Below are 20,638 nucleotides of genomic sequence, written 5' to 3' on the forward strand. Positions count from 1 at the left end.
AGAGTGCTTCATCCTGCCAAGGACTGAGATAGTGGATGTATCTCTCCACTGGTTCTGAAGGGGGCTTTGTGCCCAGAGTGCTTCATCCTGCCAAGGACTGAGGTAGTGGATGCCTTTCTCCACTGGTTCTGGAGGGGACTTTGTGCCCAGAGTGCTTCATCCTGACAAGGACTGAGGTAGTGGATGCCTTTCTCCACTGGTTCTGGAGGGGGCTTTGTGCCCAGAGTGCTTCATCTTGCCAAGGACTGAGGTAGTGGATGTATCTCTCCACTGGTTCTGGAGGGGGCCTGGTGCCCAGAGTGCTCCACGTGCAGTGTGGCCAGTACAATTCCCTCACCTGGGTGTGTGTGCGAGATTGACGAGGTACAGGTAGCATGATACGCCATGGAGGCAGCGACAAACCCCACACTGCTGCGGCTTCGCATTCCACCTGCAGGTGACAACAGTGATGACAGTAATGCTTCATGGAAGCTGCCCAGGGTCCTGGAACTCACCACCAGCCTCGGACGACTGACCAATGGGGATGGTAGGCATGTCAGCGGTGGTGCCGCTGTCCGAGGATGTCACGGGCCACTGGTGGTGATTGCAGCGGTGTCTGTCGTGGCGGTGCTTGCAGCAGTGTCTGTCGTAGTGGTGCTGGCGGCGGGGTCTGTGGCGGCGGTGCTGGCTGCGGGGTCTGTGGTGGCGGTGCTGGCGGCGGTGTCTGTGGCGGCGGTGCTGGCGGCGGTGTCTGTGGCGGCGGTGCTGGCTGCGGGGTCTGTGGCGGCGGTGCTGGTGGCAGGGTCTGTGGCGGCAGTGCTTGCTGTGGGATCTGTGGCAGCGGTGCTGGCTGCGGGTCTGTGGCTGTGGTGTTAGCTGCGGGGTCTGTGGCGGCGGTGCTGGCGGTGGGGTCTGTGGCGGCGGGGTCTGTGGCGGCGGGGCATGTGCCAGCACCTGCTGAGTGAGAAAGCAGGATGTCTTCCTGCAGCCTCAGACGGCGGCCCACCGGGGAAGAGGCTCGGGACTGTCGCAGTGGCTGTAGACGTGCCGGACGCGGTGCAGTTGGCGGTGTTCTCTGCCGTACAGGTTGGCGTGGACGTGGACAGAAGGTGTGACATTGGTCCCTCAGTCTGTGCCACCATGCCCTCTCTTGACCTGCCCTTCAGTTTTTGGCCCTTCCCCACCTTTAATGGTGGCGCAGTTGTCTTGCCACTATCCCCTTTTGTTTTCGCTGACCCCTTGGTGGCTGGTGTTTTCGGCTTCTCCCTCCGGGATGTGGGCACCTTTTTCACCTTGGCAGGTGGCGGAATATCCTTGCCCTCGCTACGTGGCACACTGGCAGCCCTGATGGTTGGCGCACTCCATGACCCCGCAGTTGCTGGCACCACTGTGCCTGGGGATGTGGTGGCTGAGGTGATGGTGTGGGACCTGGAAAGGCGGGCCCTAGGGGAAGGACGGGTGGGGGGAGGTGAAGGGGAGAGGTCAATGTTTGACAGGAAAAGCTTTCTAGACACACTGGGACGGGTAGATAGAGGGGGTTTGGAAGTGGAGGAAGAGGTAGTGGTTGCAGGAGGTGTATGTCTGCTGAATTTGGGTGAAGGTGCATGGGCTGGAGGCTGTCGTGAGGTGGATGGCTGGTGGGTGGGTGTGTGCCTGCGTTTGTGTACTTTGGGAGGAGGGCTCACAGACACACTGGGAAAGGACACTGGGAATGTGTGAATGGTAGTGGGGTGGTGAGTACATGTGAGCAGTGTGTGGTGATGGGCGTGCTGGTGATGGAGGTAGTGGCTGAGGATGTAGTGCATGCAGGTGTGAGTGGAGATGAGACTGGGAGGGAAGAGGGAGATGTGGAGGTGGGGACACAGTGGAGGAGGTGGATGTTGGTATGTGTACATGGGTATTGTGCTTGTGTGAGTGCCTGTGGGATGTGTGGTGCTTATGTTTGCCTGAGCCACTCTTGTGTGTTGATGTGTGTGCATGCTGGTCTGATGGTGTGCTTGGGATAGGCTGAGGTACAGGGGATTGGGTCTGGGTGGAGGAGGTTGGAGGGGGGAGGCTGGACACAGGGACAATGTCTGCCATCAGTGCTGAGGCCAGAGCCTGAAATGCTCTCTGTTGGGCTGCCTAGCCGGAATAAATGCCCTCCAGGTATGCATGTATTTGTTGCAAATGCCTCTCAACACCCTGGATAGCATTCAGAATGGTAGACTGCCCAACACTGAGAACAGCGGGGCTGACTGGGGCAGGGCCTGAGGTGCCTGGGGCGAAGGAGATGCCCACCCTTATGGGTGAGCGGGCACGGGACACACACTGAGGGGCTGCTGGGAGGGCGGTGCTGGTAGAGGGGGGTGGCAGCTGTACCTGTTGATGCAGTGGGCACAGAAGGGCCCGCCACCACAAGGGAGCTCCCATCAGAGGAGGAGTCGTTGTCGCTGGTCTCTGCTCCTATCCCCGCTGTGGAGCTCCCCTCGCCCTCCGTCCCACTTGTGCCTTCAGACTCCGTCCTGCTCTGGTGCCAATGCTCCTCCACCTGATGATGCTATTGCACACAAGAACAGGGAGACCACAAAAGGGGGGGGGGAGACCGAAGAAAAACATGTTCAGTGCATGCAACACCACTACCGTTGGCAGACACAACAGACAGTGAGCAGCCCTTTGCACTGCGCCATGCACTTATAGTTCCTAGATTAATCACATGCCCATGGGGTACGAGGCTTAAGCCCAATTGCTGCACACCTGGAAGTCACAGGAGCCTGACTAGGTGTAGATGGCTCTAACCAATAGTGGGGTTGGGTGCCAATAGCCTGCCTCAAAAGGGACCTTGCCTACCAAGATCACCCTGGCATAGGGGAACCCACTGACCACCTCCCCCGCCCAAACACCTCATAATACGCGCCAAGTCAGCTGAATGAGAGTGTACTCACCCCCTTGTGGCTTCTGTGATGCCTTCAAGCGCCCACCCAACTCCGGATAGGCCACCGGCAGGATCCGGAACATCAGGGGGGTCATGGTGCAACGGGCACCCCTCCCACGTTGGGAGGCCATCCCCAGCTGGGCTTCCGCCGTCTTCTTGCTCCAGCGGCGCAGGTCCTCCCATCTTTTCCAGCAGTGGGTGCTCCGTCTGTGGTGGACCCCCAGGGTCCGGACATCCTTGGCGATGGCAAACCAAAAAACCTTCTTCTGGTGGGCGTTGACCTAGAGGAATGGTACAGGGGGAAAGGAAATTACTTACCCGTCCGGACCGTCATACTCATTGCCACCCGTTCCCACCCTTGCCCTGACGACATACACTCACCATCCGCACATGCAGGCCTCAGCCCCCCCAATGTATATTCCATCCACACCACTCAAAACAGGCATTGCCCATGCAGCATGCTCACAGTGTACTCACCTGTTTGTCTGGAGGACCGTACAGTTGCGTGTACTGGGGGAGGACCCCATCCACTAGTTTCTCCAACTCCTCCGAAGTGAAGGCAGAGGCCCTTTCCCCAGACACATAAGCCATCGTCGCTTCCAGGCTGAGGTCACAGCAGCACTTGCAGTGTAGGTCCTCTCCTGTTGAAGGTCAGGTATCAAGTGAATGAACAGAAAAAAAATGGCGATCACATCCGCGGCAGTGCGTACTGTCACCACCGGCGTACATCGTTATTGGCTTCTCGGATCTGTAGGGCCCAATGTTAACCAATGCAGAATTGCACCGCGGTCTTAGACCGCCCACCCGCGACGGTGTACAACGCCAGCGCCGGTATGCCATATCCCCTTGTCCCTCCTTACAGGTCAGGCAGCTGCCATTTCAGGGGGCCACATGGCATTAATAATAACTGCGTCACACCTATGTAGGCCTGGAATACACACAGTTACAGGCACATTGTGGATTAATACATTTGTGCAAATGACATTTTGGGAAACCTCAGTGTTGGCTGACTCTCTGCTCGCTGTTCTCCTCCATAGGGCAGGTCTGCTGGGGCAGGTGATGAGATAGCGGCATCCTCCACTGTATAGACCACTGGTGGACCTGTCAACAATGGAAGAGAGACACATAATAGTCACATACAGACTTGATCGTGCAACAATCCAGGAACTGTGTGCCCAGTTGGAGCCAGACCTGATGTCAGCTATCCGACATCCCACAGGGATACACTCTCTAGTGCAGGTCCTGTCAGTACTCTATTTCCTGGCAAGTGGCTCCTTTCAAACAGCAGTGGCCATTGCATCAGGGATGTCAGAGTCAATGTTCTCTAACGTGTTGTCCAGAGTGTTGTCTGCCCTGCTGAAACACATGCGCAGCTACATCGTGTTCCCTCAGGTGGAGGATTTGCCCACAGTGAAAGGTGACTTCTATGCCCTGGGACATATCCCCAACATCATTGGTGCCATTGATGGGACACATGTGGCATTAGTAGCCCCCACAGGAGTGAACAGGTGTACAGAAATTGAAAAAGCTACCATTTGATGAATGTGCTGATGGTGTGTTTGGCAGACCAGTACATCTCCCGTGTGAATGCCAAGTTTCCAGGCTCAGTGCATGATGCTTACATTTTGAGGAATAGCAGCATCCCTTATGTGATGGGGCAACTCCAGAGGCACCGTGTGTGGCTAATAGGTGAGGCCAAGGACCCAATACAGTGTGAATAGGTGTCTGGATATGGGGTTGTCCCTACGGGTTAGTGTGTGACTAACACTTGTCCCTCGATATTTGCAGGTGACTCTGGGTACCCCAACCTGTCATGGCTACTGACCCCAGTGAGGAATCCCAGGACAAGGGCAGAGGAACGCTACAATGAGGCACATGGGCGAACTAGGAGGGTGATCAAACGAACCTTCAGCCTCCTGAAGGCCAGATTCCGGTACCTCCATATGACAGGTGGTTCCCTCTAGTACTCACCAAAGAAGGTGTGCCAGATAATCGTGGCCTGCTGTATGCTGCACAACCTGGCTTTGCGACGGCAGGTGCCTTTTCTGCAGGAGGATGGGCCAGCTGGTGGTCTTGTGGCAGCTGTGGAGCCTGTGGACAGTGAAGAAGAGGAGGCAGAAGAAGAGGATATCGACAACCGAAACAACATAATCATGCAATACTTCCAGTGAGACACAGGTAAGAAGATGTCACTGCCTCCCACATCTCATACAATTTCAGGAGCTAGCATAAGTCTGTCATTTTCACTCAGTATATGGACCCTGACTTGTCACTTTGCCTTTCCATTTCACAGATGTGGGTCCCACTTTGTGCCCTCTGCTATATTTCCTTCAGGCCTACAGCTGTGTTACATCGGTATGTACACAAGTAAATTGACATTGCTATATTCCATGGTTATTGCAATTACACGTTTGTGAAAGCACATACTGACTCCAGATTGTTTTGTGATTGAAGTGTGTTTATTTCTGTGCAGATAAGTGGATGGGGTTGTAAAATGGGCTGGGGGGATGGTGAAGGAATGTCCATGGCAGAGTCCAGTCTATTTGTTTCACAGGTGCATTTTCCAAAGGGGCATAGGAAGTAGCAGTTGAAGGATGGACAGGGTGACAAAGTGGGACAGAAGGGTGACATTCAGGGGGGTCTCATTTCCTGGCGATGGTCTTGGCAATGTTCTCTGTCTTGTTCCTGGATCTCATGGACCGTTTGCGGGATGGTTCTCCATCTGCAGGGGGTGGGGTGCTGGTGTTGTGTTCCTGTGGGGGTGACTCCTGTCCACTAGTGGAGGTGGAGGGCTGTTCATCGTCCAGGCTAGTGTCAGGGGCCCCTTGTTGTGCCACTGTGTCCCTCCTGGTGTTGACAAGGTCTTGCAGCACCCCTGCAATGGTGACCAGGGTGTTGTTAATGGACTTCAAGTCCTCCCTGATCCCAAGGTAGTGTTCCTCCTGCAGCCGTTGGGTCTCCTGAAACTTGGCCAGTACCTTTGCCATCGTCTCCTGGGAATGATGGTAAGCTCCCATGATGTTGGAGAATGCCTCGTGGAGAGTGGGTTCCCTGGGCCTGTCTTCCCCCTGTCGCACAGCAGTCCTCCCAGCTTCCCTGTTGTCCTGTGCCTCTGTTACCTGAACCGTGTGCCCACTGCCCCCAGGTCCCTGATCGTGCTGTGTTAGTGAGGTTGCCTGGGTTCCCTGTAGTGGTGGACACACTGCTGATTGACGTGTCCTGGGTAAAGAGGGATGGGCCTGCTGGGTGGGTGCTGTGGTGGTGTTTCCTGAGGGGGAGGCTCTCTGGTGGCTTGTGACTGTGTCAGGGGAACCAACTGTCCCTAGGTCCCTGATGGGCCGGGCTGGTCATCTTGATCCAGTTGTGCAGAACTGCTGTCATCACTGTGGGTCTCGTCTGTGGGGGGACTGGATATGTCTGGCACCTCCTGTCTGGTGACGTTGGGTAGGGGTCCTGTACGGGTGTAAAGGCATGATTATTGCATCTGTGTGTGCCATTGTGTGCAATGGGTGAGTGACCCTGTACTCCAGTGCTTGCTTTCTTGGCTTGGTCCTTGTGTGATAGTTGGTTTGGAGTCTGTGTGGGTCTCTGTAGTGGACATGCTTTGGTGATGGGTGTCCATGCATTGGTGTTACTTGCAGGGCTTGTTTTTGGGATGTGTTGGTTGGGTATCTGTGGGTTGTTGGGGTGATGGGTGTGAGGGTAAGGGTGGGGTATGTGATGGCATGCAGGTGGGGGGGGATGAGGTAGTAAAGATTTGCCTTACCAGAGTCCAGTCCTCCTGCTACTCCTGCGAGGCCCTCAGGATGCAGTATTGCCAAGACTTGCTCCTCCTATGGTGTTAGTTGTGGGGGAGGAGGCGGGGGTCCACCGCCAGTCCTCTGTAAAGCAATCTGGTGTCTGGAGACCACGGAACGCATCTTCCCCTGTAGGTCATTCCACCTCTTCCTGATGTCATCCTGTGTTCTTGGATGCTGTCCCACTGCGTTGACCCTGTCGACAATTCTGCACCATAGCTCCATCTTCCTTGCAATGGAAGTCTGCTGCACCTGTGATCCGAATAGCTGTGGCTCTACCCGGACGATTTCCTCCACCATGACCCTGAGCTCCTCCTCAGAGAACCTGGGGTGTCCTTGAGGTGCCATGATGTGGTATGGGTGATGTGTGAGATGGTGTCTGTTGTGATGTGTGAGGGGATGTGTTGGTGTGTGTTGTTTGAGGTGCGTGGATGTTGTGTAAGTGATGGTGTTGTGTGTCTGTGGATGCTGGTGTTGTTTTAGGTAGTGTCTCTCTGTGGCCTGCTTTCAAATTTCTGGTAGTAAGGGTTTGTGGGTGATGTGGGTGTGTGCTTTATATTGGATTGGGTGTGTGGGTGTGGTGTGTGTATGTGTATCAGGTGTGTACCACCAATGGATTACCGTGGTTGAAAGACCGCCGCGTTGATTCGTGGGTCGTGATACTGTGGGTGTATTCCTGTTGGCGTGACGGTGGAGGTTTTGTTATTGCCAGTTTATCACTGACCTTTGGTGTGGCGGACTTATGTGGGTGTCTGTATTATGGCAGATTCCGAGCTGTGGGTTGTAATACCTGTAGCGGAATTCCGCTGCCGCAGCGGTATGTTGGCCGGTCTTCTGCACGGCGGTAAGCGGCATTTACCGCCAGGGTTGTAATGAGGACCTTACCTAATTTTACTTATGTAATTAGAAGTTTTGTGAATGTAAAGTTCTTTATTCTCTTTGGAATCTCTGTTTGCCAGGTAAGAGTCAGAGTTCCTGGTCCTTCACCTTAGCAGGCAGCGTTTTTTCGAGGGTCTACTCTTGTATCCTGAATAAATGCTCTTATGCATTAGTCACTTTCACCAGCATCTTTATTTGTCCTTTCTCCGATACTACACTTCTGGTACCAAAAGTGGGGTCAAGGATACATTTCGAAGTTCCCAAATTTCTGAAGACCTACTGGCAGGACCATTTGTTGTTAAGAGCTGGCCGATATCACGTTTTCTAAGAACGTACTACCTCATTCATACTATCAGGTGTGTGGCGCTCACCCTTTTCCTTGAACCTTTTTTGGGATATTGACCATACGTTTGACTCTCTTCAGTTAGCCTTTCTTGCAAGGGCATTTTTCAAATCATCGCATTGCATGCTTATTACCTTGACATTCTATGGCTGTGGGAGCTCGTGCTTGCTGCTGTCATGCAGCATTCTCGTTCCAGACATTATTGTGCTGAAGAATTCCGTGCTGGAGTACCTCGCAGGCATTTCTGTGGCACCAGGCACTGTTGTTTAGTCTGACTCACGCTGCTCGTATACGTACCTGACTGCACACTGGATCCTGTGTGCGCTCATTGCAGGCAGGAAGTGTTACTGCAGGATTGTGGGATATTGCGTGATGACATCATGTGCATGGCGGCCATGTTTTGTTGGGCTGTTTTCAAGTTTATTCTTACTGGATTACTCACAAACTTTTGCGTTTTGTTTCGGTGGCCACTTCAAGTTGGGCTGTTTCCAGTTCATTTTTGGCTGTTTGATTGGAATTTCGCCAAGAACGTTCACATTTTTTTTCATTATTTGTTCATCTGTACTGTGAAGCTGTTACTTACTGATGAGTTCAATTTCCTTTTCAGAAATTCCATACTTTTATCATTATACATTTGAACTTTATATTTGAGGTTACCCTTATTTATTGTATCCTCAAACTTTGTTTTAGTTGCTCATGGCTACCAGTCAAAATGTAGTACAACCACCACCATTTTTACAGAGCCCTGGCAAATCGGAAATTAAATATAAACCATGGATACACATTTTTGAGAATTATTTAGTAGCCATTGATGCGCTTAGATATGAACCTCCCAGGAAATTTGCCTTGCCATTTAATCACTTGGGTATTGCTGGCCAATATATCTTCAATACTCTTCCTCATGTATTTGCTTCTGGAGGTGATGGAGATTGAAATGTTGATCTAGAAGACAAAGGAAGATTTAAAAAACAATTTTCTGAAGAAGATAGTGTACTCCTAGAAAGACATATTTTTTTTAAACGTAAACATTCTAATTGTGAGTACATCAAAGAGTACCTAGCAGTGTTACGTGTTCTGGCTTCAGCATGTGAATTTCAGAATTCTGCAGACATGTACATCAGAGACCAGTTTGTTTTGAACTGTTTTTTGTTTAAATGCAGGAAAGATGATTTGCCTGTCGGAATCCACCTCTTTGAGAAGTGATAGATATTTCTAAAAGCATTGACTGATCTATTGTTTACACTCAAGCACTGGCCAATCAAGAGGGGCATTCACCAGTATCATATATATCTTAAGAAAGTACTATTTCTATGATCAATACTAAAAGTGAAAGAGACAGAAGAAAACAAACTATTTGTCACCACTGGTGATCTAGAAATCACATAGGCAACAACCCATCATGCCCTGCTATTGGCAAGAAATGTTTGGAATATAAAAAAAAAATCCTTTTTCAAAGTGTATGTAGGGCTCCAAACTACTGGATCTAGTATTAGAATACATAATTTAGATGTTCAAGGGTACCCTCTTGACAGTGAAGTACAGGATTGGACCAATAGATTTACTGATGTTCTATTTACTAAAGATAGTGATCAAAAAGAAATGAAAGCGAAGGGTCCTATTTGCCAAGCTGTAATTAGCAGTAAAAATATCAATGTTATGGCAGATTCTGGGGGCACCCATCAGTGTCTTGGCAGATATAACTTTTTTCTCACTATGGCCTACCACATTCAAACTTGAAACACCCAATATTAACCCCAAAGCATTTGGAGGCAAAGAAATTGATTTACTTGGTTGTTTTCATTCATTATGACAAATTTTGGGCAGGAGTGTTTGGACCAAGATGTAAGTTTCCGTCAATGAAAGGGATTTAGTACGATGGAAGGGTTTAGCCAAATTGGGCATTCATTTAAAGCCAGGGCATAAGGATCACATTGTATTTGGTGAAATGTCTATTTTATCCATTGAGTCTGATACTGATGTGTTAACCACTATGAGTTCTAAAATTTCTAAAGTATTTAAAAATGAAATAGGTACTGTGACCGGATTTTATCACAAAGAATACTTTTAAAAAATGCCACAGCAGTTACTCATACGGTCAGACCAGTACCTATCTGTGTACATGAGGATTTGAAATAAACTCTTAGATAAGTTGACTAAAGAAGCAATGATACCTACTACTGACTCTTTGGAGTGGGATTTCCCAACTGTCCTTGCCAGAAAAAAAAACAGGAGACCTCATCTCTCTGTAGATTTAAGATCATTGAACAGTAACATAATAGTGGATTGTTATCCTTTACCTTGCATATAAGAAATGTTAGCCGACTTTGGAGAAGCCAAGTATTTTGCAGCCATAGACTTACATTCTGCCTACCATGACATAGCTTTAAATACTGATTCTCAAGGACTCACTACATTTGTAATGCCTTTTGGTGCATATAAGCATTTAAGGTTACCTTTTGCCTTGCATCAGCTGCAAGTGTTTCTCAGAAATCAATGGGCATTTTATTCAAAGATATAAAGAATGTGCATTCTTTCCAAGATGATATTCTCATTTTCACCAGCACTATGGGAGAAAAACTTGAACTCTTGGAAAAGGTATTGAACATTTTGTGTGCAAGAGGAATCAGAGTTAAACCTGAAAAAAAAATTAACTTTTGGTGTTAACAAATTGATTATCTGGGGGACACCATTCCAGCTGGTGGTATTAGACCTACGTTTTGTGATGTTGAAGCAATACTTAAAGCACCAGCACCTGAAGATAAGGTTCCCTTAAGATCAGTTTTGGGATTTTGCAAGTATTATGCTCATTTTGTACCTGACAAAGCTTTGACTGTACAGCCTTCAAGGAAGTTACCTAAAAAAGGAGTTACGTTTTCATGGACCAAAAAACGAATGAAGCTTTTATCAAAATTAAAAAGGAGCTAGTGATTAATGCACAGCTCTAAGTCATTTCTCTGCTGAAGAAAAATGTTTCATCATTGTAGATTCCATCATGAAAGGTACAGAAGCTGTGTTTTGTGAAAGAGTGAATGGTAAGAAAAACACTATAGCTTTTGCTTCCAAATGTCTGCAGGAAGCATAGATCAACTATATTCCAATAGAAAGAGGGGCATTAGCCTGCGGTTGGGCTGTCCAGAAATTCAAAACCTACTTATAGGGCAATTCGTTTGAAATATACTGACCACAAATCCTTAGTCTTTCTATTGAATAGTAACGGATTAGGAAAAGCTTCTGCACGCCTGATGCATTTACTTTCTAAATTACAGGAGTATGATTTTACCCTCAAATATCTTCAAGGTGGTAAATATGTTCGTGCTGATTGTCTCTCACGACTGCCATTGTCTGCTTGTGATGACATTAAGGAAGAGTATGAATGTGTTGCTGCTGCTATTGATGTTGTATGTGAACTTAATGGAACCATTTCTGAGAAAGATTGAATAGAAAGAACTGCTCAAGATGATGTTTTACTAAATGTTTTGAACTACTTGAAAAAAAGATGGCCACCCATTCCCTATCTTCCAGATCCTTTGAAACCATTTGCTCAAATATCTTCAGAATTATCCTGTGAAAACAGTATATGTATCAGAAGTGGTTGTTTCATTCCCCCTAGACAATTGAGAGAACAATTAAAGTAGCACCTGGAGGCCACTTGGGTATCACAGCCACATGCAAAAAACTGAGGGAGCATTATGGGTGGCCCTCTGTGAATCACTATGTTACACCTCTTATTAATTTGTGTCCTTGATGCATAGGTTCTGATAAACATTGGAAGACTGTGGTAAAACTATTACACACTCTTCCCTTACCTGATCAACCATGGCATAAAATAGCTTTGGATGTTTCTGGTCCATTTATCTTACTACCTGCATGTAATAGATTTTTAATAGTTCTAATTGATTATTATTCTAAATTGGTCTACTATTCCTTTGTAGAGTCAGCTTCCACACAATCTGTGTTGCTTTTTCTTAAGGATGTCTTTTCTTTAGAGGGAATTCCCAAAGAAATTTTAACAGACAGCAGCACCCAATTTGTCTCAACTGTTATGAAAAACTTTCTCTTTTATTAAACACTTCAAGTTGCGTTATATAGTCCTTCTGCCAATGGTTTAGTGGACAGAGCGAATCGCTTCCTTAAAGAAGGAATTCAAACCATCCCTTCTTCTGGTATTGATGTAAAGACATTTTTGAAAGACAAAATTACTGTGCATTCTTCTACACCAGACTCAACTACAGGCATTACTCCCTTTGAGTTTTCAGGGGGAAGAAAATGGAGATCAAGAGTTTTGTCTAATTGGTTAGGCCCATTGTGTGATTCCGACTTCAAACAGGGTAATGTTATGCCACCTCTGCAGGTGATAGTAGAGAAAAAACAGGAAAGACAAAAACAATATTATGATTATTGTAACATGCCACTGAGAGAAAATTTCATGTAGGAGACTGAATACTCATTAGAAAAAGTAAAAAAAGAAAAAGCGGAATCGAAATTGATTTCTCCTTTCAAGGTTGAACGAGTTTCTAAAAATGCTTTTTTGTTACATGGAAAAGGTTGGTAGAATAAAAGCAGGTTGGTCCCTATTACTGACGTCCAAGCACAGATATACTCAAGTTGTTCCTGAATAAGATTCCATTTTGTATGAGTCAAGTAAGCCCAAAGATGATAACATAGTCACTCAAATTCTTCTACAGTGATGTATATTGTTCTGATTTTTCCAATGAACAGAATACTGTAACCACTCAGAAATTGCAAAACAATGTTTTGGTTGAAAATGTTAATGTTTCTGATTACCCTTCGTAACAAGTACATGTGGGTAGTAAAAGAGTTACCTGGAAGATTTTAGATTATGATTTGAGTTAGTTTTGTTTATAGGGAAAGATGATTTAGTAGATGTTCTAGTGCTACACTTAGGCCCTCATTCTGACCTTGGCGGTCTTTTCGCAAGACCGCCGAGTTACCGCCGCGGTAAAGACCGCCGACCGCGGCGGTATGCCGCTGCGCGTATTCCGACCGCTGGGAGCGTTCTGCCGGAAAACCGCCAGCAGCCACACTGGCGGTCGGCGGGAAAGTGGAGACTGGTCAACCTCCACCGCCACGCCAGCAGAACACCGCCCCCAGAATTACGACCCACATTTCTGTGTGGCGGTCTTCTGTTGGCGGTCTTCTGTTGGCGGTCACGTCCCTATGGCTCCCGTCGCCTCCCGGAGGACCAACGCACAAGGTAAGTTGATCGTCTGTGAGGGGAGGGGGTGGGGGGGTGTTGTGTGTTGTGTGCGTGCATGGGGGTGTGTAGAGGGGGTGTGTGAGTGCGTGCATGCGGGCGGGGGGTGCTGCTGTGCCTATGGGCAATGTGTGTAGTTCGGCGGGTGCGCATGTTGGCATGTATGTGTGCGGGTATGTGCCCCCGTTGTGTATGTGTGTGTGTAGGGGGTGTGCATATGTGCATGTTGGGGGTGCGTGCATGTCGGGGTGCGTGTATGTGCATGTCGGGGTGGGGGGGGCAGGGGGTTCGTACCACCTCTGGGGGGGTGGAGGGTGTGGGGGGAGGACTCGTGGGGGGTAGTGGGGGGTGGGGGGGACCCCTATCAGTGCCAGGGAAGGAATTCCCTGGCCCCGATAGTGCCTACCGCCATGGTTCGCATGGCGGTTCCCGACCGCCAAAAACCGCGGCGGTAAGCAGGGTCATGATACGGTTGGCGGTCTTGGGTCGACCGCCGGGCCGGAGTGCGCAAACTCCAGCCCGTCGGTCATGACCGCCGTGGCGGTCGGAGTGGGAAAGTGGCGGTCGATCGCGGCGGTGAGCGCCGCGGTCAGAATGCCATTTTTTGGACCGCCTGGTCTGTTCGCGGTCCGACCGCCGCCTCTCCGCCGACCGCCAAGGTCAGAATGAAGGCCTTAGTGCCTTGTCTATCTTTACTTATGTAATTAGAAGTTTTTATTCTCTTTGGAATCACTGGTTGCCAGGTGAGAGTCCGAGTTCCTGGTCTTTCACCTTGGCAGGCAGCGTTTTGCAGTGGGTCTCCTCTTGTATCCTGAATAATTGCTCTAATGCCTTTGGCACTTTTGCCGGCATCTTTATTTGTCCTTACCCCAGTACAATACTCTCCATATGGTAGAACTGCTTGTACATTTCCTTCACAAAGTCTGAAATTGAAGTAAGCAGTGACTGGAAGGCTAGAGCAAAATGTTGGCTAAAGTTTTTATGCGTTTTGAAAATAAGAGCCGGGTTAGGTTTTTCTCTGAAGAATGTTCTTATGTCTCCGATGCGTGTATGAAGAGGTAAGTGTTGCTCATATCATTATTCATGGTGAAAGTAAATGCATCACTCGGACGCGAAGCAACAAATGAGTGTGCTTGTGTCTTTCAGGCGAAGGCTCCAAATGCTGCTGTTATTGTGGTAGGGACACATCTTGACTTTATTGATACCAAGTTCCGGCTGGAAAGAATTGCAACGCTCCGGGCGTACGTACTAGCACTCTGCCGATCTCCATCTGGGTCAAGGGCCACTGGCTATCCTGACATCAGTTTCAAACATTTACAGTAAGGCTGCTACATAATCTGTTTTTCCTACCTATAAAGTATGCACTGATTTCAAGGTATCTATGTATTTTAAAACCTGAGACCAACACAAGGTATTGCCTCTTTATAGCATTCAGTTACAAAAGCAGCTCCAGTATGATGCCTCTTAAGTTTATTAACACTGTCATTCTGTATTCTGTGATTTGTGCTTGGTACCACCTCCCACTGTTTGCATCAAGGCACCTACAATAGCTGCAGAGATGGAGTTAGGGGCAATTACAATTTAATAGACAGTTTTCAAGGCTATATTAAATTGGTAGGGGTTCTAATAGTATCAAGGAGGCAAATGGGTTCTACATCTGCTGGTCCTTAAAAAATGAGAGACTACAAATTGGGAACCAAACGCTGCCCAGGCATATTTTGCCAGACCAGCCCCCCTACTGCACATAGCGAGCGACCACAGTGAGCGAGCCTGGTGATTGCAAGGGGGTTTTGCAGGGGATCTCACCTCAAGAAATGTTTCAAAATAACTGCCAATATGTTGTGTTGTGTTTTACAACTCATTATAGCCTTATAGCAAGTTACCAAGGGTTACACCTATTGTTAAAGGCCCTGAACCCTACTTATAGGCCCGAACTACAGGAAGTACTACTAGAGCAGCGGTAAAAGAACAAGCACCACCACCCATTGTCTGTGTACTAATCTTCTGTCCGGCCACCAATAAATTGAAGAAGGTTATTAACCACAACGGGCATATCCTGTCTTCTCCCAAATCAGCTATGTACCATGCAATATTTATGTTGAAAAGAAGAAAAAACCTCAGGGACGACCACCTAGATAGATTTTACACGTTACCTACACCAACAAACCAAATAACAATTTAGGAAATGTGAAACACCCCACTAATAGAAGGGCATCATCTCTGTGGAGATTGTTCCTGTTGCAAGCAAACCATTGAGGGCTCCATTGTTCACCATTCGAGTAACAAAATAGTGCATATGGTATTTACAAACTGCAGAACTAAGAATGAGATCTATTGCATACCATGTCCTTAAAATAAATTACACATTGGAAAGACCAATCAGGAAGTCTGCACAAGAATCATCCAACATAAATCACCCCTGTGGTGTGAAGTCATGACCGATCTACTGGTGAAACAATTTTGAAACTTCTTATATAGAAAATGACATTAAATGATCTGTACTGAAAGTCAAATGCACTGTCCTCAGTGAACAAACACTTGTTCAGAAGGGACTCCTTCTTCATTATGAAGCACAGCACTACATTCTGGACTAAATGAAATGTCTGAATTTCAGAACATCTGAAGTGTCTTTTTCATGATGTTCTTAGTGGACATGTGCAAACAGGATTACCCCCATGCATCCCAGAATCACTACTCCTTGACCCACCACGTTTTCATTCTTTAACTTAATTTCAAACAACAGAACTTTGTTGGACCTAAAGGGACACCAGTGAGAATCCCCTTGTGCATCCATGGTTGTTTTCACCTATAACTGTGATTGCAGGTTCCCAATTGGCATGTCTTTGAACTACCCTACCCAGCATCCCAGTCATACAACACACGATGCACATGCTGTGTGTGCCCTGGTCCTCTGCATAATTGGAAGGTGTGGACCGAGCCTAAAGACAAGACTCATCTAAACATCTCGAGCTGTGCAGAAGAAAATTCTGTCGGAGTTATACAACACCACTCAAAAAATTCTTCTGCGATGTGTGCCTCCAGCTATAACTCGGAATTATGATGTCGAGTGGAAAATTCAATATTGCTTGGCGGAGATGCACTGCACCGTCTGCACTTTGTTCACTGTATATAGTGCACGTATATCTGTAACTGAATTTTATATTTCTGATGAACTGAGAAAATTGACTTCTGTAAGAATATATTTCTTCGTAATTGCATGAATAAATGTACAGTAATGCTGTATGTATACATTTTATGAACAGGATTGTTCTTATTTCCTTTAATTAATCTGCTACAAATGAGTCCCATAGGATAATTGTTTTAATGTATCTGATTTTCATTATATCTACTATTTTAAAACATAACCCTCTCCAAACATGACTATCACCAGTCCTTATGAAACATCCATAGCCTGTGCACTCTTAGGGCCAGATGTATCATCACGGCCCTTTACGATTCGTAAATATTGATTTTTAAGAAATCGCTATTTCCGACTCGCAAAGTGCCATGTATCACATTTGCGAATCGGTAATAGCGATTTCTTAAAAATCGCAAATGCTATTACCGAATCGCAAATTGCAATACCAACCCCATTCGCATCTGCAAATTTTTTGCATTTCCAAAATTGTGATTTCTGAACCAGAAATCGCAATTTTGGAAATGCAAAACCCCAGGGTGCTGGGGGGGCTAAGGCCCCCTCTGCTGCACCCCAAAAACATTTTGGGGGACATGTATGGTGCACACATGCCAAAAGGGTATGTGTGCTTTACATGTACAATTTAAAAATACATTTTAAATGCATTTTTAAATTTTGCACGTGGTTACCACCAAGTTCAAATTAGGTGGTAATTAGCGATTCCTAAATGCCAAAATTGCATTTAGGAATTGCTTCATACATGTGCTAAGAAATCGCAAATAAGGAAACCTTATTTGCGATTTCTAATTTAGAGAGTTGCAATTTGCGACTCTCTAAACAGGGTCGCAATTTTAAGGAATCGCTATTTTAGCAATTCCTTAAAATTGCGTTCAGAATGTATTTTATACATTCTGAAATGGCATTTTACATTCGCAAACGGGCATTCGCACCGTTTGCGAATGCAAAATGGTTTCATACATCTGGCCCCTAGTGTTTTAAAGAAAACAAAAATCATTAAACTTTGATCTAAAAGAGGTAAGAGACTGAAGTAACCATGTAGCGGCTCAATTGCACAATGTGAAACAAGGAAATCTTGCCAAAATCCTCGTTTCCACTTGACTACACTGTGTGATCCTAGAAAATGTCTTATTTCACAGTGCCTTCTTTACCCTATCACATAAGAGCACCTTGAAATACATCAGTTTGGGGTATGTGCTGCACAAAAGCAAATATCTAAGCTACTCCATTTACAGTAATACCTAAGCCACATACAGAGGGCTAAAGACAGCTGACTTTCCTCTTAGGTCAATAAAAGCATTGTTGTCAGGGCAGCGATAGTGGGGCATGAATGTTTCTAAGCTAATGATTAGAATCGATCGGGAAATAATTCAGTGACAGCTGATTTAGTGTAAAAGGTCATTTATTAGGACAGGATTGCATAAGTAACATAACCATTAACTTTTAAACGTAACCGTAACTTTAATAAAGCCCTCCCATTAACATCTCCTCGCTCATCCTTCCCCTTCAAACCCTTATCTCGTTTCCATTCCCCTACGCACTCCCCTTTTCCTTTCATGCCCCATTTGGTTCGCGCGTACCCCCACTCAGAGCCTTCACCTGCTTGAATATTCCCTGGAAGAGTGGCCAAGCCCGCATCTAACTCACCACCCTCCCCCATCTACTGCTCGCTCGCCCTTGCAACCTGCCCTAACTGACAATTACCCTCCCCCTTTGCTAATTGACTCTAACTTCCGTCCTTCCAATCGCTCTTCTAATTGCCGGGTGGGTGGGAGGCCAAACTAAACCGTGCGATGGGAGCGCGGAAAGAGGCCGGTCCCTCCACCCCCAACCCCTTTTATTCCCTCCCCTTAAACCCACCCCCTCTTACCTTTTCCCCAATCCCTGTCTCCTTCGCCGTCACTTCCTTCCCGAACTGTCCCGCGGGTAGACTAGAGCGTTGCTCTTGCTTCCCGCGGGCCCCTCCATCGGGAAATAATTCAGTGACAGCTGATTTAGTGTAAAAGGTCATTTATTAGGAAAGGATTGCATAAGTAACATAACCATTAACTTTTAAACGTAACCGTAACTTTAATAAAGCCCTCCCATTAACATCTCCTCGCTCATCCTTCCCCTTCAAACCCTTATCTCGTTTCCATTCCCCTACGCACTCCCCTTTTCCTTTCATGCCCCATTTGGTTTGCGCGTACCCCCACTCAGAGCCTTCACCTGCTTGTTTATTCCCTGGAAGGGTGGCCAAGCCCGCATCTGACTCACCACCCTCCCCCATCTACTGCCAACCAGGAGAAACCTGACGTTTTGCTGCCCCACCCCCCCTAAGGCCACGCTACTGCGACCAGTACTTCTCATTTCTTGTTTGTAATCCACAAGTTCTCTCCCCACAACTCTTCAAACAGCAGTCTCAGATCTGTCTGATAGTATGCATTTCCCAGTGTGGACAGGTGAACACCATTGTCTCTGAACAGTGCAACCTCCTGCTCTGTAATGTTCCCATATTTCAATATTTTTCTCCCTTGCGCCCAGCAAAAAACCCTCATAGCTCTGTTAAGTTTCCTTCGAGCCCGCACCATGGCTCCATACTTTACTGCCCCTCTCCACACTCTACGTGGAACCAATTCTGTCCACACCAAGCATGTACTATGCGTTTTTTTTTTGAGAATCTCCAAATCCCTCTGCATGTGTTGCAGTAGCGTGAGACCTGACCATTTTACGAGATCATTCTCTCCCAAATGTATGATTAACAAATCTGGACATCCCCAGCTCAATAGGTTAGCAGTGATGAAAGGAAGCAGGTTACCCCACCGCATTCCGCTCTTTCCCCACCATAGCACCTCGTGCTGCCTGCTGGATAGTCCCAGGGCCCGACCATATATCTGTTCCTCCGCGAACTTCGCTGCCCAATGGACAAATGAATGGCCGACCAGCCATGTAACCGTCTTGCCCTGCGATGGACCAAACGCATCTCCTGCAATGGAAAACAACTGTAACATGTGATCTTTTTTTTTTTTTAACATAACAAACGCCCCCCCTTTTTCCAAAACCCCCTACAGCTGTCTCTCCCCACCTTTCAGGGTCTAACGTAACGTTCACAAAAACTTTGACCGCCCGCGGCCTATTGCCCTGATCTTTGCCCAGTCCCAACCCAAATGCGCCGCGGCCGTAGCTGGCCCAAACCTAAACGAATGCATGCCAAAAACCATGGCCCGGCTACCCACACGTCCCAACGCCATCCTTAACACTCGTAAAAGCTGAAAGCTAGTAAGCTTGGACCTTGATCTGTGCACAAAAACCCTGGATTCCTTGTTTGACATCCGTGAGGATTGAAACTTGTTCCATTCCGTGACTGGGCAGGTCAATACATTGCCCCCTTTCTCTAACCGTACCCACTTTCCTTTACCTAGTTGATCGGTTTTCGATCGTCTAAGCCATGATCCATAATCGATCACCGTGCACGCGCACCTCCCTGAATCGTATCCCAACTGCTGCCCCCACCCAAACAATTCTGACACTCTAAAAGCTCCAAAAACATCCACACCATGCATAAGCGGAAAAGTGCTAGTTCGTATTCGTCTGCGCAACATACCAGCAGTACGTGTAACAACTTTAGTAACAAATCAAAATCAATGGGTTTCCTGGCCGTTCTACCCTCTACCGCTCTGATTCTGCCCCAAAACTTTCTACATTCTCCCCAACAGATCATTTCTTGCCTGGTCGTGATCAAAAACAATTTCCCATACAAAGATTCACCCGCCAGTTTACCCCCGATAGTGGCCGCTGATAAACCTCTTTGAATCATGCACAGCACAAAACGCAACGCCCGATGCTCTAGCTGTTTGTCACTCTGTCCCCAAAAATTTCCTGTAAACCGCTCAAAAGACTGAAAAATCCAACCAGGCCAACCGGAAACATCGCCGAGTGGATTCCGCTAAAGACATCTCCACCAGTCCCGTGATCATCATACCCCCCATACCCAAATGTCTGCCGGGTCCACTGTCTTGGGGCACGCCTCTGCGCACCATCTACCATCCCAGAAAAAACACAAAATACATGCGCACCAGCTGCATCTGAAAATATCTGCACCTGCCATACTGTCTCTTCTTCGCAGGACCACATGGATACCGTTGCATTGTTTCAGAAATGTTTCCCACACCCTAACATCTTCTCTGAGTCCCCACTGACACTCCTATTCTGTGGTGTGGCAAAACTGCGCCTAACACGGACAACCTAGACGCCTGCAAAACGTCCTCCCCCCCCTAACTGCCCTACAAGCAAAGTTAAGGTACCCTGACAGCTTCTGGGCTGTTCTCAAATCTATTATTTTTTTTTTTTATGCCTCCTTCACCGTGACCAAGAGAAC

General features: G+C 47.3%; 1 protein-coding gene across 3 annotated transcripts in view; it reads left to right on the plus strand.

Moving 5' to 3' along the window:
• LRRK1 (leucine rich repeat kinase 1) overlaps window positions 1-20,638 on the plus strand; it is a 654,776-nt gene that overhangs the window by 447,966 nt on the left and 186,172 nt on the right. For all 3 annotated transcript variants that reach the window (XM_069222803.1, XM_069222801.1, XM_069222802.1), the window contains exon 17: window positions 14,274-14,446. In XM_069222803.1, coding sequence (XP_069078904.1) covers window positions 14,274-14,446 — 173 coding nt within the window. The remainder of the gene's footprint in view (window positions 1-14,273; window positions 14,447-20,638) is intronic.

Source organism: Pleurodeles waltl, chromosome 3_1 (genome assembly GCF_031143425.1).
Source record: "Pleurodeles waltl isolate 20211129_DDA chromosome 3_1, aPleWal1.hap1.20221129, whole genome shotgun sequence".
In the NCBI taxonomy this organism is placed as follows: domain Eukaryota; kingdom Metazoa; phylum Chordata; class Amphibia; order Caudata; family Salamandridae; genus Pleurodeles; species Pleurodeles waltl.